The following is a 15651-nucleotide window of genomic DNA, read 5'->3' as shown; positions in this document are numbered from 1 at the left end:
AACTCTACTTACGACCCAATTCGTGGTTTGAAGGCAGGCTAAACCCTTGCTCGTAGTCTCCTGGAGTCGAAACTAGCGAAGCTTGGTAAATCTTCGGTAATGTTAAACTCTTTCGATTGCATCGTTTGCCACAACCAACTACCATCGTGGCCTGATTCCAGACTAAGCCCATGCCAGCTAGAACGGGCTTGGCCCTGTTCTGCCCGCTTTCGTACTTGGTCGTATTGTCCTCAGCCCTATCCGACGGCCTGGGTGCTAGCCTCTCCATCCAGCAATCCCCAACCACATATGACTGGGCGTAGAAAGTTTATTGCAAACCCCAATGGGGCGAGCTGACGCAAACAAAAACTCAGTGCCTCACGACTTCGCCAAGGTCGCGCGGGGAACTGTCAGTCCCGCGGGGTACTGGTTCGCCTCAGTAAAGTTCTAGGTGCAAGTGGCCGGCAGGCAAAAGTCCACGGTCCCCATCCATAGCCACCTTATCTTGCATTGGCTACCTTACATGAAGAATAGCTTTTGCTGCTCCTAGCGTACTTACTGTGTGCCAGAGCTTCTCATCTGAAGTCTGGGTGATATCAAGCATTCTGGAGTTGCCTACAGCAGCATAGCGTCAACGTTTCTAGTTCGAATGGGCACCTCCGAAAACGCTTCATATGCCATGAACATGGCCAATGGGACGTGGCTGAGCCCACTCAGATGAGCATAGTCATTACAATGAGGAATCAACTGGTCACTCCATGTGTTTCCGCATACGTTTTTTCTCTATTGCATACTTCACTAGCCTTGATATGCCATTTCGCCCAGAAAGGAATTCGAGGGCCTTGTCATGTCGGGTCGTTTCATATCTCCGACATTGACTATCTTGGGCCAATCCGTCATGTCATAATACTCACGCGTTCTTTGCAGGGAGAGGCCGAACTTGACCGGATATCCCGAGAGGACAAAACTCGCCGGGCTTACACACAACCGGGAGCAGCCGTGGCGTTATTCTCATGCTGGGGTCGGGTGTGCGGTGGGGGGCAGAAATCTCCAGTTTCACACAAAACCCCCATCGTTCTGTCGTCTGAAGCTTTACTCTTTTCTCAAGATGACTTTTACTGTAAATTGAGTTGATTGGAAAGTCCAACCAGTCGCAACCTCTGCCGCCCCACGCCTCCCAATGCCTCCCCACGGCTTATTACCCACCGCGGCTATCTGGGGACGCTGGCAGTTACGGCTATATTCTGACTTCGGGCCATTAGGAGTAGCGATGCTTTCTTTGATAGCCACATTTGGATGCAACTAGACCCCGTTGTTCTCGAAGAAGACTCATGATGGCGATCATTGTCGGGAGGTCGGGCCTTGCCCCGTCAGAAGTGTGAGTTTCCGGCCGGTGTTCATTGCACGCTAGGTGAGGCTGTGCCTGTGCCGAGATCCGACCACGTCTCATGAACAGGTGAGGAAATAAGTCTAAATAAATCGCTCATGACGTTGGAGAATTCCTGATCAGCTATGACTGGGCAGATAAAAGTCGAAATGATGCTCCTGCCTCCCATCCTGCAGATATGGATAAGGCCGCCACAGCAGGCCGTGAGCGGCAGGATTTTTCTTTCCAATGGCATTTGCACTGCAGAACCACAGACCACTAGACTAGCCGTAGATAGATGAACAGAAAGGCACAGAGCAGCCCATCGTCGATGCATTCAGAGCTTATACCAGCTATGAATTTGACCCAATCAAAGGATCCCTCACACGATGAAAAGCGATGGCCACGCTTTGCCTGACTCAGGAATCCGTTGGCAGTAGTTTGGAGAGCCATACAGATGCACCGACATCTAACATTGACCACAGTTAGCAGCAGATTCCTCCACATGCTCTAGGACGTTGAGCGTTCAGCTGCATATAATATGATCTGGATGGAGCCATGCCAAGAATCACGGACCAGGAGTGTCCGAATCGAGTCACTCAGTAGCTTATCGTCATTCACTTTCGTCTTCTTCTGGGAAGAGATCGTTCACTCACTAAGTGGACTGGCTCGATTAGGCGACAACACCCGCAAGCCAGATGCCATGGTGCCTCCACAGCAGGAAAGCCCTGCTTCCTTGTCCTCACAGATCACTCTCGAAGTCTTCAGCACGGGGTCTATGAGAAACATTGAGTCGGACGTTGAGTAGATACTGCTTGATGTTGAGTCATTTCGCCGAGATTTGCGGCTGACATGATAATCGGCGCATCAAGAAAGTACCAGGGCAGTAGCGCTACCAGCTCGCCCAAGAAAATAAGGCGAAATTTGCCTTCCTCATAATCCTGTCACCGCTCACATATGCTGCACTTAGTCAAGCTTAGAGTCGGCTAAATGGACCTTCCCCGCGCGTTACACCGTAGAGCCATTGAACCTTTTCTGCTATATTATGACTCAGTGAGAACTCACTAGCGATAGTAATGTAGTAACTACATGTTGAATTGAGACAAGAGCCACGATCAGGGCCAGCTGCTGGGGGTCTTGTACTCGATAAGCAGACTTGACAGCCCTGACAGCCCTGACATCGGCTTTTCCGCGGCGCTTCGGCCCGAATTTGCCATGATCATGTACCTCAAGCACAATATGGATCATTGACCCATCTTGCGTAGAGAATACATGGAGACAGATCACTGGCAGTGATCAGATCCTACCAAACCCGGGACAATAGGAGTAAAGACTGATAGGAATAGCTGCACATACTAAAGCTGAGAAGTAGACAATTGAGCTTATTGGAGAAATGTCTATGATATAGGAAGTAGCAATTTCATGCAGTCTCAGAAATACAGCTCTTGTTTGAACTTCAGGATATTGCCATTAATGTTGACTGCTCTCTTAAAACCTTGCTGAGATTTTCCACCCCACGGCAAACACCCTGACCGCGGCGTAGCAAATGAAAGCAAGAAAGTAAGAGACACCGGAAAACAAGATCAGGCCCTTCCAATTCTGACCTCCTTCCTTTGCCTCGAGGATGGCACCAGCAATTGGCAAACTGCTCAGAGTGCCGAAGCTGGCCATCATCATCGCCGTAGACAAATACCGCCCATATTCCCTCGCGTCACACAATTGGCCTAGACAGACCGGGACCAGGCCCAGGTTACTTCCGCTTGCGAAACCGAATATAGCCACAAAAGCTAAGAGCATTGGTTGAGAGTTGCCCGAGGGCAGCCAAAGACCGAGAACTGTGATGAAGCACAGGGCGATGGTGATGAGAATGACGTTGAATCTTCCGTACTTGTCTGCAGCTAAGCCCGGCAAAAACCTCCCCACTGCTGATGTTGCGTTGAGGATGGAGAGAATTGTATACGAATGAACGTTGCTGCCGGGCAGAGTCGCGGCATAGGAGATAATGTAGGTTATGGGAACGAAGAGACCCCATTCCATGAAGAAGATCCCGACTGCCGATAGGGTAAACTTGAGATTTTTGAAGACGGTGAAGTCAGGCCAGATGGATCCGGGTCCTTCCTTCTTTGGCAGCCGAGAACGAATAAAGAGAGTTGCGGGTACTGTGAGTCCTAGGAGAATGAAGCCAAGAATCCGTGCTGTCGGACCAAACCCCAGAGTCGGAAACAGGTTCTGAAGCAAGATGGGATACACTATTCCACCTATCGAACCAGCTGTGGCTGCTATGCCCGTGGCAAAGCCTCGGCGCGAGTCAAAGAAGTGAGCAATAGCGCCATAAGAGGGTGAGTTTAGCAGAGCACCACCCAAGCCACCTAGAATCGAGTACGCCAGAAGGATTTGATAGTACTCTGTATGACACCCGTTAGGAAAAATGACGAGTTTAGCCGTGAGAAGGGGCAAACCTTTGCATAAGCTCAATAAGAGAAGGCTTGCAGACATGCAAAGGCCACCAGCGACAACGAGGCCGCGGGGACCATACTGGTCAAATAGGGGACCAACTTGAATGCCAATAAAGAAGACAATAAAAAGGTACAGGCTGAATATCCATCCAATTTCGGATGAAGAATGATCAGCGAGCTGGTTTTCAGAGAAGTATGACTCAAAGACGGCAGCCGAGTTGATGAGGCCGAAAACCGAAAGCATTGCACAAAATGATCCAAAGACCACCAGCCACGCCTGCCAGCCGCCCTCAGGAAAGGTCAATTCGTTGAGACTTGCGGCATCACGTTCAACATAGAAGGATCTCTCTCTTGACCTTGATCTCTCTTCGTCGTCGTGAAAGTCTGTAGATGGTGAAGATGCTATAGGGCCGTGAATGTTTCTCAACTGTATGGACGATGTTTTTACAGCCGTTTGCGACATCTTCCGTGCAGGTCCTGTCAATTGCACGTAAAGGCGAATATTCAATGCACCACTTCTTTGCCTCGAGTTGGCTGGGCTTTTGTTAACGGAGCTGTTGAAGAAGGCCAGTCTCCTCTATTGCAGTGGTGGTGAGTAGACAAAGTTGAGGCACTGTTAATGAAAGAAGATATGTTTGACTCAAAATCCATTTTCGAGTTCTATGCCAGCAAGAAAATACTTGGCTCCACATGCACGTGTTGCGCCCTTTTGGCCCCATCTGGTTACTGGGAAATATCTTTCTCTGCTTTGGATTAACAGTTGAGCACTTTAGTACGTCGCCAATCTAGCACTAAGGCCGAAGATGGCTAATACCTCGCTCATCAGTGCTGTTGTAACGACGTACCTAGCTAAAACAAGGACGATACCCGATACCATAGACCAACAGCGCATCTGATCAGGGCCCGACCCCATGGCCCCCTGCTCAACTTATGCTCACCTTTTTGAGAAACAATCCTTTGAATATTTCACAAGGCGAAGATTCCCATAGACATGAGAATAATTGAAGGTAACTCTGATCAAGTGTGGGTTTGCTCATTTAGAGATAAGAAAAAAAAAGACAAGAAAGGAAAAGACAACTAATGCGCAGCAGGGTTTAGCAGCTCAGCAGCCCCTGCTTGGAGGGATCGACCCTGGCGACCGTTCTCCGCCGCTCTCCACCGTTGACCGCTGTCTCTCTTCCCGGGTAATTATTACTCAATCTAGACACTTGACCTCGAATAGGCTCAGTTTATCGGGCTTAAGGTGAGAGTTTCCGAATGAGTGACACCCGTAGGGTTCCAAGTGAAGCGACTCGGCCGATTGAGGTAGACAAACTATTCCATGTAATTTATGATTCTCCCAGAAATCAAGTACTGTCCTCACTAAACCGTGTAGGGCAAACTTGCATAAACACTTGAGGTAGAGACTCTCGGAATGAAATCGTGCCTTTTCCTTCCGATGACAAGGTTCGTTTACGCATTTTTCGGTTGATTGTGGTGAAGCCGCCGCATAGGTCCAGCACCCTAGGACGTAGGTCGTGGTCTATCGGGTGCCTAACGCTGTAAAGCTTGGTGAGCCATACTGTACCAGATAACTGATCTACAAACTATGTACTGAATGGCTGTACACAACAAACACAGTGGATATAAGACCACCCCTTCACTCAACGCACCCAAGTCAAATCCGGCCTTCCAATTCCAAGACACTTGACCGCTACAGTTCGCATAAGGATCTGCGTTTTGAGTTCAATCATAGGTTTGCATAGGTGATACATTATGCAGCATCTTCGCAAAAGCTGTGTTCGGGCATGGAATGGGGATGGGCCCAATTATTATTGATTTAAGTAAGGTAAGTAATGTTGTAGTAGTAATACAAGAGCAGTGAAAAAGGATACACAACTAAGGCCACTATCAGTTTACGAGGCCCAGGAATCAATATAATAGTCTATAAGACGACTTTGGTTAGATGTAAGGGGTCTTCGCAGATTTAGAGGCAAAAACCACCTTCCCTCTCGTCGTCTTGGACGATCGTAGGTTTGATGAGGAAAAGTCGGCTATCAAGCGTACACAATAAAACTTGACCAAGCCGAACAAATACAACAAAATCCACTTGATCAAGCCTTCTGGTCTATAAGCCTCTGGAGAATCTGCTTGCTGGTCAGATAGTCGGAAGTGCCGTTCTCCGGATCAGCGTCAGTGGCGTTCTGAGCACCGCAGACAGATCCAGCACTGTATTTGCCTGCAGGACCATCTACACCGGCAAAATCCCTCTTTGAATTTGCAAGTAACATGTTCTCGGCAGCTTCAGGAAGCCATCCATTGATGAAGTCGCCGTGGGTGCAATAGGCGGGGCCGCAAGCCAGTTCCAGAGGGGCGGTTCCCTCCCAGCCGTCAGGCAAAGCCTTGCGAAGATCATAGCGGATGCTGAAGCGCAGTTGGGGCATCCTCTTCATATCAAGAGGGCAGCGGTTGGCAGGCTTGCTGGTGGCGGTCCAGTGTTGGGTTCCAGAGTATGTGGATTCGAGTGTCTCTTGGTTGACACAGTCGTGGAACAAGAGGATCGTCTGCAGATGGGTGTTGCAGGTCTTGGACGGAAAACCATTGACGTCCTTCCCTGCGCTGGGGCCACCCTCGCAGAACCATTGGATGCCCGCTAGAGGCTCGGTATCAGCTTCGGACTTTGCGGAGGCGTTGCCGACGACAGCCTTGTAGTCTTGTGGAATGGCGACTTCTGCCTTTTCGATTGCAACGTAGTAGGCACTGAATCGACTGATGGGAACTGGGGCAGTGGCGGTTTCGTTTTTGTAAAAAAGGGTAGGAACCCCTAATTTCGGATTAACAAGCAGACTTTCCTATCTTGATAGAGATTATCTCTTTGACAGAGCTTGACTTACAGTAAGACGAGTAGTCGTTGGGGTTGACCGCTGTGGCACAGCCCGCTTGCAACTCTTTGGAGGTGGTTGTGTTCAATGTCACAGCATCAGAACCGAAAAATGTGTGCATGTGGCTAGCATACTGGCCGGGTATAACCACAGGATCGATATTCTTGTACATGAATTTGTCAACGATGGTGACGGTGTAGGCACCAGCTGCACCGGCAACTGCCAAGATATTCGCGAACTTCATGTTGCTAAGGTAGAGGAGGATTGGCTCAAGTCGGTTCTCAAATGAGCGAGTAAGATGCAGGCAGGCTGGTATGAAAGGCGACGACACTGAAGAGTGTATGATCAAGAGCGAAAGCAAAAGGTGAAGACAATAATCAAGCTGGACTACTGGCTATTACCTCAAGACTCAATATGTTTCCCTGGCAATTCTTAAGACTTCTCCGCTCGATACCCCTTTGATGCCCCTCGTGCGGGTTTGACGGAGCAGTCCGCATGTTGAGATGTGGGCACGCTTCTTAACGCAGGGGTTTGAGTCTGATTAAGGTATAGCTATCCCCACGCCAAGAGCCCAGGTGGGAATCCGATGGATGACAGTCACGTTTTCAGAAGTTTAGCGTATTGGTGAAACCCATCAGAATGCAGTGGACAGGCGTTACGCCGATCCTGAAATTTTCATTCCTGCGCGCTTACACGCTGACAGTTGGAGCACGGGTGTAACTTTAGACTTGGTCCTAGCCTACTGCCACGAGGACGCCATGCTTTGATGATCGAACCTGATCTTTCTTTCATCCTTATTCGTGAAACCTCTTTACGGCAGATTCGGTTATTTAGATGTGGGTTCAGTTAAAATCCGTCTTCATCGCTTCGTATCTGCCTTGGGCCTACTCCATTGTTCATGTCCTCATGTGGAATAGTGGCCTAAGAACGTATGTTACCTCGACCTACCTACTCCTATGTCTTCTCCAGATGAGAAGATCATTGTAGTGAATACTTTCCTGGCTTGAGTGAATCTGACTAGCCAGAAACGGATGAATCCCTCAAATGCTCCGTAGTTCACCTTTCCGCTTGCCGGCAGGGCGAAGCAGCAAAGCTCCATACCTTTACTATATCCACACTTCAGATTATTGACAGTTGTGTATTCCACGAAAAACTCTCAATCTCATCTTTGTAATGTGGAATATCAGTTCATGGGGGTGGCTTTGTTGGGAGACAATCTTCCAGGCCAGGAACCTCGTCATGGATAAACTGCACGTATCGGACATCTCGTCCGGAATGTGAAATTTATTTTTCCAACCTGGTCCTGGAATCCGACAGACTTGCCCCGTCAGTCCGGCAGATCTGGACGCGCAGACGACGATCACTACGGCTCACCTGAAAACACCCACACTAGGTGGCCAGGAACCTGGTATGGTTGAACGGAGCGACCCGCATTAGCCCGAAGACAGCATCTACAGGGATGTAGTTCAATATATGGATGCCACTTCGGGGCAATGATTGTGCGGGTGTCTCTTCCAAAGAGCGGGCAACTCCAATTTGTTACAAATGCTGCAATAAAGGGTTGGCACGAATGTTTTGCCCGGATATGCGTTGATCGTGGATGCCAAAGTTTCCTTTGCTCCGAGAAAAACGAAATATGCCGGCAAGTTCACCATGGGACCCCGCGTCTACGCGCAATAATGTACATGAGATGGCATCAGTTCAGCTCGACATGTCGTCTCGGTCGAAAGGTTGAGACTCAACTGGTGGACTCAGCCATCATATGGTCCGTGACCATCATGGGAGTCCTCAAAGATGAGAGGTCGTATGCTCATGAGAGACGTATGAGGGGGCTATCAAAGCTATAAATATCGAAAGTCAGATCGAAGAACTCTCAGAATTCCGAGAGGTCATCAAGCTTGATGAACCAAGTGCATTCAGGCATCGTCAACAAAATCACAAACTAGCTTTCCAGCTTATAAACTTCGCGTAATGAGATCCACCGTCTTTACATCAATTCTCGCATTGGCGGCGACGATGGCCATGGGGTCGGCCGTGGCTCGAGCCAAGAAGCCGCCGTTTTTCTTTCTCATCGGCGATTCCACCGTGGCGGTCAATGGAGGTTGGGGTGACGGCTTCCTGTCTTACCTCAAAGACCCCGCAAAGGGCGAGAACAGGGGCAAAAGTGGTTCTACCACCGTCTCCTGGAAGTCAAACGGCCGCTGGGCTTCACTCTTGCAGGGTATCAACGACACTAGGGCAGACTACGAGCCAGTTGTCACTATCCAGTTTGGCCACAATGACCAGAAGAGTCTTACTTTGGATGAGTTCAGGGCCAATCTGGTTAATATCGCGACCGAGCTCAAGGACGCCGGGGCGACTCCGGTGGGTTCGCACTTCATTTGCAGTGTACCAAATCTGGCGACTAATACCATGCCTAGATCTTCATCACGTCTCTTACTCGCCGCCGCTTCGAAGATGGCGAAGTGGTTCGAGATCTTGCTGAATGGAGGGGCAAAACGATCGCAGCGGCAAAGGCCAGCAGCGTTAGGTGGCTTGATCTCAACCTTGCGAGTACCGACTATGTCAACGCCATAGGGGAGGAAAACGCCCAGTACTATAACCTGGCTAGCACCGATAGAACCCACTTGGGGGAAGCTGGCGAGATCGTTTTTGGCCGCATGGTAGTTGACCTCTTGTTAGAGAAACGCAGCGATCTAGACGTCTACTTCAGCGCTGACGAAGAGATCACTGACGCTATCGCGAACGGCGAATTCACTACAGGAGGCAAGTGAGGGAAGCTGGACAGACGAGAACCTCCCAAAGTTCTCACAGAACAGAAAGGACTTGGTACTCGATGATATCTGGTGCATGTGTACATACCTACCATCAATTGAGGGGTGACTGTGGTAGTTGAGAATCAACAAGGCCGTGGTTGAATTTTTTACTACGCACACATTTCTGGAGCTTGCACAGTGATGCTTGAGTATCTAGCCGAGGCCAATGAGTGAAAAAAACGATGAGAAAGAATTGCAAAGCACCACCCAAATCAAGTATTTTGGACACACATTGTAAGCTAGGAATAGGTGCATCGAGGACACGAGCGATCGTGTTTCTATGATGACAGATCCCAGGACCATGGCACTGGTGAGTGGGTCCGGACGAAGAAACATCGCCAGACGATGTGGCCCAAATTGGAAGGTCGTCAGTGATCTGCAAAAAGGATGTTGAGATGGCAATCACCGAAATGAGGAGGCTGGTTTACCACAAACCAACCCGAACCCCGCCTTGAAATGTATACGCACTTTAGGTACAGACCCAATTCTCTTGAACGGTCCCCTCTTCTTACCCCTATCAGACTGATCAATCCCAACTCTATACTGCCATGATGAGGCGCCTTCTTGCACTCATATCAACTCTTGTCGCGAGCGCGTCCCCTCTTGCAGTGACGCGAGGTGTCCATGAGCGGAACATGAACCTGACTCTAAAATGGGACATTCTACCGGTCAACAGTCAACAACAATTCCGAGGATTGTCACCTGTGTCGGACCAAATAGCCTGGGTGTCTGGTACAGGAGGAACGGTTCTTCGCACCACCGACGGCGGTGCTTCGTGGCAATCAGTTGGTCCCGAATTGTCGACCGAAGACGCCGACCTGCAGTTCCGTGACGTGCAGGCCTTCTCGGCCGAAAAGGCAATCATCCTATCTATTGGCGAAGGAGCGGACTCGCGCATTTACATCACGAAGAATGGAGGAGAGTCTTGGACGCAGAGTTTCGCCAATGAGGAGGCATCGGCGTTTTTCAACTGCGTCGACTTTGAAGACGATGAGAGGGGCATTGCCGTGAGCGACCCAGTCGATGGCAAGTTTCGATTGATTGAGACGCTCGATGGGGGTAACACCTGGACCATCGTGGACCCCAGCGGCATGCCCTCTGCTTTAGAGGGCGAATTCGGATTCGCAGCCAGCGGGACTTGCATCTCTACCGCAGCGGGTCGTTGGTATCTTGCATCGGGTGGCATTGATCCCGGCAGGATCTTCCAGAGCGCAAACGGTTATGAGTGGGATGTCTCGAGCAGTGCGATTGCGGGTGGTGCCTCGGCTGGGGTGTTCTCGGTACGATTCAGAGACGCGCAAAACGGCATTGCAACTGGAGGCGACTTCAACGTGGTCAATGGTTCACTCCATACATCAGCATGGTCCGAGGATGGCGGAGAGACCTGGACCGCGTCGGAGGTGTTTCCGGGCGGATACCGATCGGGCTCATCATGGGCCCCGGGGCTGTGTGGGGTGGCTGTCGCAGTTGGACCATCTGGCTCCGACATCACGCTTGATGCTGGAAAGACTTGGGTTACATTTGACAGAGGCTCGTTCGACGCTGTCGAGTGCGTTTACGGCCGAGTCTGCTGGGCGTCCGGCTCAGCCGGAAGGGTGGGCAAGCTTTCATTGAGATGACAACGGATGGCCACATGCAGAAATGAGGAAGGCCTTCACTGCTCTCAAGGAGAATCCATGGAGGGCTGGAAGTTTCCAACTCAATTCTTCAGAAGCTCACCAACGACTCCCCTGTGCTGCACGGGAGACAGGCATTGAGTAAAATAAGCTCGTTTTCGTTCGATATTCAACAGCTCTCGGTTTGTGTGAAGGATGACCTTATGTCTTTTCCGCTTCTTTGCCCTTGAGAAACACGGCCAATACGAGTGCGATGGCGGAGACCACCCCGATACACCTAGCCTTTCCAAGCAAGGTTCGAGACAAGAGGAAGCGATACCCTGCATATGCTATTCCACCCCTCCACGAACCTGCACTAACATGATCTGCAAGTGAATCCGGTGCCATCGTGTTAGGTTACCTCGCGACCCAGAGCAAAGATGAGACGGCACGTACCTGAAACAGGTCACAGCGTGCCTCGCTTAAGCAGGCAGGATTCGACAGACATGCTCCCAAAGTTCCAATCAAGAGCTCTAGTGGGGAGCAAACGGTGCCCAGCGAGGGGCATAATTAGGAACTTTGGAGGGGATGTTGTTCGTTGTCAGAGACTATTGGAGGCAGCTGAAAAAGAAATGTAGCTACCTGATTAAAGTAGAGCTGTAGGTATCCGCCGGCAGCTCAAGTCCCGTCCAAATGACAGGCTCTAGCCTAGCCGCCAATGCAGCCAGCGCGTCATGACCTAAAGCCCAAACCAGCATTACCAATCGTCGACTCCTGAGCGGTCTGTTGTTAAGGTCCGAAATTCCACCTACACATCTCCGTCTCACTCCTACACTCTGGGTTGATCTCAGTCCCTTTTCTCTGCAAGCTAGAGACGACGATGCTCAGAGAACGATAGCTCTGCTGTACACTACGTCACCATGGCGGGCAGTCTTCACGCCCAAATCACCGAGTCGCTGACGCCTGGGCGCGTCTTCAGCTCCCTCTTTATCGTCTTTGTTGGTTTGCTCATCCTCGATCACACATGGAAGCCCACATACCCAGAGAACATTCCCGTTGTGGGCTATGGCAAGGGCACCGTCGCACGCTTCAAGAACTTCTACTACTACATGTTTCGCTACCGAGACTGGGTCATTGAGGGCTATAAGAAGGTATGCTATCATTCCCGGCGCGAGCGACTTGGTCAGGCCAGAAGAGACACTGACTTTGTATGCGACAATGCAGTACAACAAGCAGAACCGCGCATTCGTAGTCCCCGCTGCCGCTAGTAGAGCGCCCGACATCATCCTCCCGCAGTCCCTCACGAAATGGCTCCTCGAGTACCCTGACTCAGTCGTTTCCGCCCATGAAGCGCATAACGATGTCCTCTACAGCGACTACAACTTCCTTGGAAAGGTTTACGCCGATGATGTGTGGCATACCCTGGTAATCCACAAGAGTCTGGCCCGCCACCTGAGCACACTGATTCCCGCGATTGAAGAAGAGGTCTCCGTCGCTGTCGACGAGGCCTTTGGCACGAATACCGAGGACTGGAAGACCCTTAACCTCTGGGACGCCTGGCTGACGATCGTGCCGCCGGTGACGAATCGCATGCTCGTGGGAGAGGGCGTATGCCGCACCAAGGAGTTCTGCAAGGCTATGGTTTCGTTTGTCGACCAGGTCATTCTCAACTGTTTTGCGCTGCACATGGTTCCCCAGACCATCCTGCCCATCCTCGGACCCTTGATCGCATTACCCAATTGGTGGCTTTGGCGCAAAGCCTCGAAGCACAGCCTACCGGTAATTAGGAAACGACTCGACGATATGGCAAAGAAGGAGGCGGGGGATCCGGCCTACGAGAGCTGGGTTGCGCCCGAAGACTTCATCACCTGGGATATACGCATGGCAAAGGCTGAGAAGAAATTCTTCGAACTTGACCCCTACGTTATTTCGAAGCGACTGTTGCCGATCCAGTTCGCCGCGATCCACACGACCGTCATTACCGGCCACAGCATTGTCCTAGACTTGTTGAGCTCCGACCCAGCGAAGGGCTATATCGAGGGTATCCGGGAAGAGGCAGAACGCGTTCTTCGCGAGGAGGGCGGCAGCTGGACAAAGAATGGACTATCGCGGCTGTATCGCCTTGACAGCGCAATCCGTGAAAGCCAAAGGCTCAGCAACTTTAGCTGTACCCTGATGGAGCGTAAGGTTATTGCCAAGGAGGGCATCACCAACGAGCAAGAGGGGTGGCATCTGCCAAGAGGCACGTTTCTCACCGTTAACCTCGAAGGCCTCCACCACGACGACGAACTGAACCCCAACGCGAGGGAGTACGACGCCTTCCGGACGAGCAGGAAGAGGGAGGAGTACGAGGCGAAACCGCAGTCTGACCGCAACTTGGACGAGGGGCTTAGGTTGAAGAACCTTGGGATGGTCACAACGAGTGATGCTCATCTGCCATTCGGCCACGGACGACACGCTTGGTAAGTCGTTCTCTCTCTCTCTATCTCTCATATAGCCGCCATCGTCTAAGAACTAACGATATGCAGCCCTGGCCGCTTCTTCGTCGCCCACGAGCTGAAGATGGCAGTTGCCAACTTGTTCCTCAATTATGACGTTAAGCCGCTGGCCGAGAGGCCCAAACACCAGTGGGTCGGCGTCACTGTTGTCCCTCCTGTTGACGCAAAGATCGAGCTGAAGCGCAGGAAAGGCACTGTATAAATAGGATGGTGACAGCGATTTGATGGTAACGAATATCATGATTGACTGGCGTATTTGGACAGGAATGGATTACAGAACTCGACATACTTAATCGTGCACAAGATATCAATATAGCGTAGTTTTACCCTCATTATCCCTGGCTCATTGTCCCTGGTATCTAGCATTTTCTAAGCCGCGCCTTCCTGTTTTCTTACATGATCTATGGATGTGGCTCTCGTCCAATCACTCCGAATCTCAAACTAAGAAGTTCGCTAGATAATCTTGCTCTTTGTAGCGGACTAGTCGTCGTCTTTGGTTGGATTCGGCCGCTTAGTGATGTGGATTGATGTTCCCTCACAGCGCTCGGCGATGCTCCCTCAAACGTGCGTAGACAGCTTCGCCTCCAACATTATCCCAGCTAGGCAACTCCGACTCTGTGGACGCCTGAGAGCATCCACTTTCTTGTTCCTTGAATATCTGGACAGGCACCAACAGGGGAAGCTCAGCTCCTCCCGCCGTGACCTTGATCTCAAGAGTATACGTCCGCGAAATCAAGCAGGAGTGGAATGTAGGCGGAAAAACGTGGCTTGAGGTCGGCAGTCCGAAATCGACTTGCGTCGAACATGTATATGTAATTGGTACACCGTCATCCTGGGTGCTGCTGTTGCGTATCACCGTGATGTCTCTCGATCCTCGATTACCTCCCTTAGTTCTTCCTGATTTTCCATCCTCCAGAATGTGAACATGTTGAACCCACGGTGTTATGTTTGTGGCGTTGACGATAGTAGGGGTAGACAGTGTTGTTGGCTCTCGATTTACGCCAACGTTGGGAAAGCTTTGTGCCGGTCGCGTAGAAGCCCAGTTTTGCGCCAATATACTCGTAGACTTGATCTTGACCTGCGGCGGTAGCATATCTGGCGCCGTGGGCCAGAAAGCAATGTCGATGTAGGCTGACGAACTGGATGCCGCGTGTCCATCAGAGCTCAACCGGATAGCTTGGGGTTGGGATGTCTTGGCCGTGATCTGGCCTGTAGGTACAGAGAATATGTTCTTTCTGACAGGTTTGGTACTCTCGAGAACGTAATGAAGGTCGTGGTTGTCGAGGATTAGGGGCGGATCTTCCGGGGATGGCGCGAGGATGCTAATCGGATGCTCAGACTCAAGAATCGGTGCCGGTAGTTGTACGGTACTACCATCGTCGATATTGAAAACCCTGGCCCTCACACTGTATTGTATCTTTGCCATACTTGTTGCTAAATCATCCTTCTCAAATCCGGTCAATGAAGACGGCAGGCGGAGATGATGGTGCCGCACTGCTTCTGTTTGGACTTCGTATTGGCATACGTTGCTGGTGAGTTGATGCGGAATGATGAAGCTGAAGGGTATTGAGTAAGTGTGTCCACGTCTGAATAACCTCGTTGAAGGGTAAGCCGATTCGGGTACAGGCATGTACAGCTTTAAGAGTGTCTGTATCGTTTCGGTCATGACGTGGACATCTTCCCGTCGAACAATGGCTTTTCCCAGGAGATTAATCTCGACGAACCCGAAAGCTGTATCCTGTTGCGTGTTTACTTTGACGGTGCCGGAAACCTGGGATCCTGCGGAGTATATCTTCGACGTGTAATGATGGTCGACATGAACTTCTACGTCACTTCTCGTTGGCATGCCGATCAGTTTTGTCATCGACATCATTTTATTTCCGATTGCTCGCATGGTTCCCTTCTCATTGAATATTCCGCCTGACAGTGCGGCAGAAGCACTGGACCTGAAAGCTGAAGCTGACGGCTTGGATCGGTGATTGGAGCCAGCTTGGTTGGCTGTCATGTTGAAGCACGGGATTCTGCAACATTTCGGAGTTCATGAAATTGGACAGAACTGAAACGCATGGCCTTTTCAAAG

General features: G+C 50.7%; 6 protein-coding genes across 6 annotated transcripts; 2 read left to right on the top strand and 4 right to left on the bottom strand.

Moving 5' to 3' along the window:
- Positions 1-1624: 1624 nt before the first annotated feature.
- Positions 1625-1852, bottom strand: CCOS01_10444 (uncharacterized protein; the record flags this gene model as incomplete). Its single annotated transcript, XM_060458599.1, has 1 exon — positions 1625-1852. The coding sequence occupies one exon, from the start codon at positions 1850-1852 to the stop codon at positions 1625-1627; it is 228 nt and encodes a 75-aa protein (XP_060310401.1).
- A 981-nt stretch (positions 1853-2833) lies between these two features.
- On the bottom strand, positions 2834-4264 carry CCOS01_10443 (riboflavin transporter MCH5; the record flags this gene model as incomplete). Its single annotated transcript, XM_060458598.1, has 1 exon — positions 2834-4264. The coding sequence occupies one exon, from the start codon at positions 4262-4264 to the stop codon at positions 2834-2836; it is 1431 nt and encodes a 476-aa protein (XP_060310400.1).
- Positions 4265-5894: 1630 nt separating this feature from the next.
- CCOS01_10442 (uncharacterized protein) lies at positions 5895-6906 on the bottom strand (the record flags this gene model as incomplete). Its single annotated transcript, XM_060458597.1, has 2 exons — positions 5895-6604; positions 6675-6906. 2 exons carry the CDS (start codon positions 6904-6906, stop codon positions 5895-5897), a joined length of 942 nt encoding a protein of 313 aa, XP_060310399.1.
- A 1727-nt stretch (positions 6907-8633) lies between these two features.
- CCOS01_10441 (oxidoreductase) lies at positions 8634-11097 on the top strand (the record flags this gene model as incomplete). Its single annotated transcript, XM_060458596.1, has 4 exons — positions 8634-9026; positions 9083-9432; positions 9728-9788; positions 10000-11097. The coding sequence occupies 4 exons, from the start codon at positions 8634-8636 to the stop codon at positions 11095-11097; spliced, it is 1902 nt and encodes a 633-aa protein (XP_060310398.1).
- Positions 11098-11993: 896 nt separating this feature from the next.
- CCOS01_10440 (cytochrome P450) lies at positions 11994-13773 on the top strand (the record flags this gene model as incomplete). Its single annotated transcript, XM_060458595.1, has 3 exons — positions 11994-12224; positions 12298-13535; positions 13602-13773. 3 exons carry the CDS (start codon positions 11994-11996, stop codon positions 13771-13773), a joined length of 1641 nt encoding a protein of 546 aa, XP_060310397.1.
- A 333-nt stretch (positions 13774-14106) lies between these two features.
- On the bottom strand, positions 14107-15576 carry CCOS01_10439 (arrestin; the record flags this gene model as incomplete). The annotated part of the gene is made up of 1 exon (XM_060458594.1): positions 14107-15576. One exon carries the CDS (start codon positions 15574-15576, stop codon positions 14107-14109), a length of 1470 nt encoding a protein of 489 aa, XP_060310396.1.
- Positions 15577-15651: the final 75 nt, after the last annotated feature.

This window comes from Colletotrichum costaricense (genome assembly GCF_030867565.1).
Source record: "Colletotrichum costaricense strain IMI 309622 chromosome Unknown Scaffold_11.1, whole genome shotgun sequence".
NCBI classification, from domain to species: domain Eukaryota; kingdom Fungi; phylum Ascomycota; class Sordariomycetes; order Glomerellales; family Glomerellaceae; genus Colletotrichum; species Colletotrichum costaricense.
The sequence above is the reverse complement of the archived record's forward strand: the minus strand, read 5'-3'. Positions and strand labels throughout refer to the sequence as shown.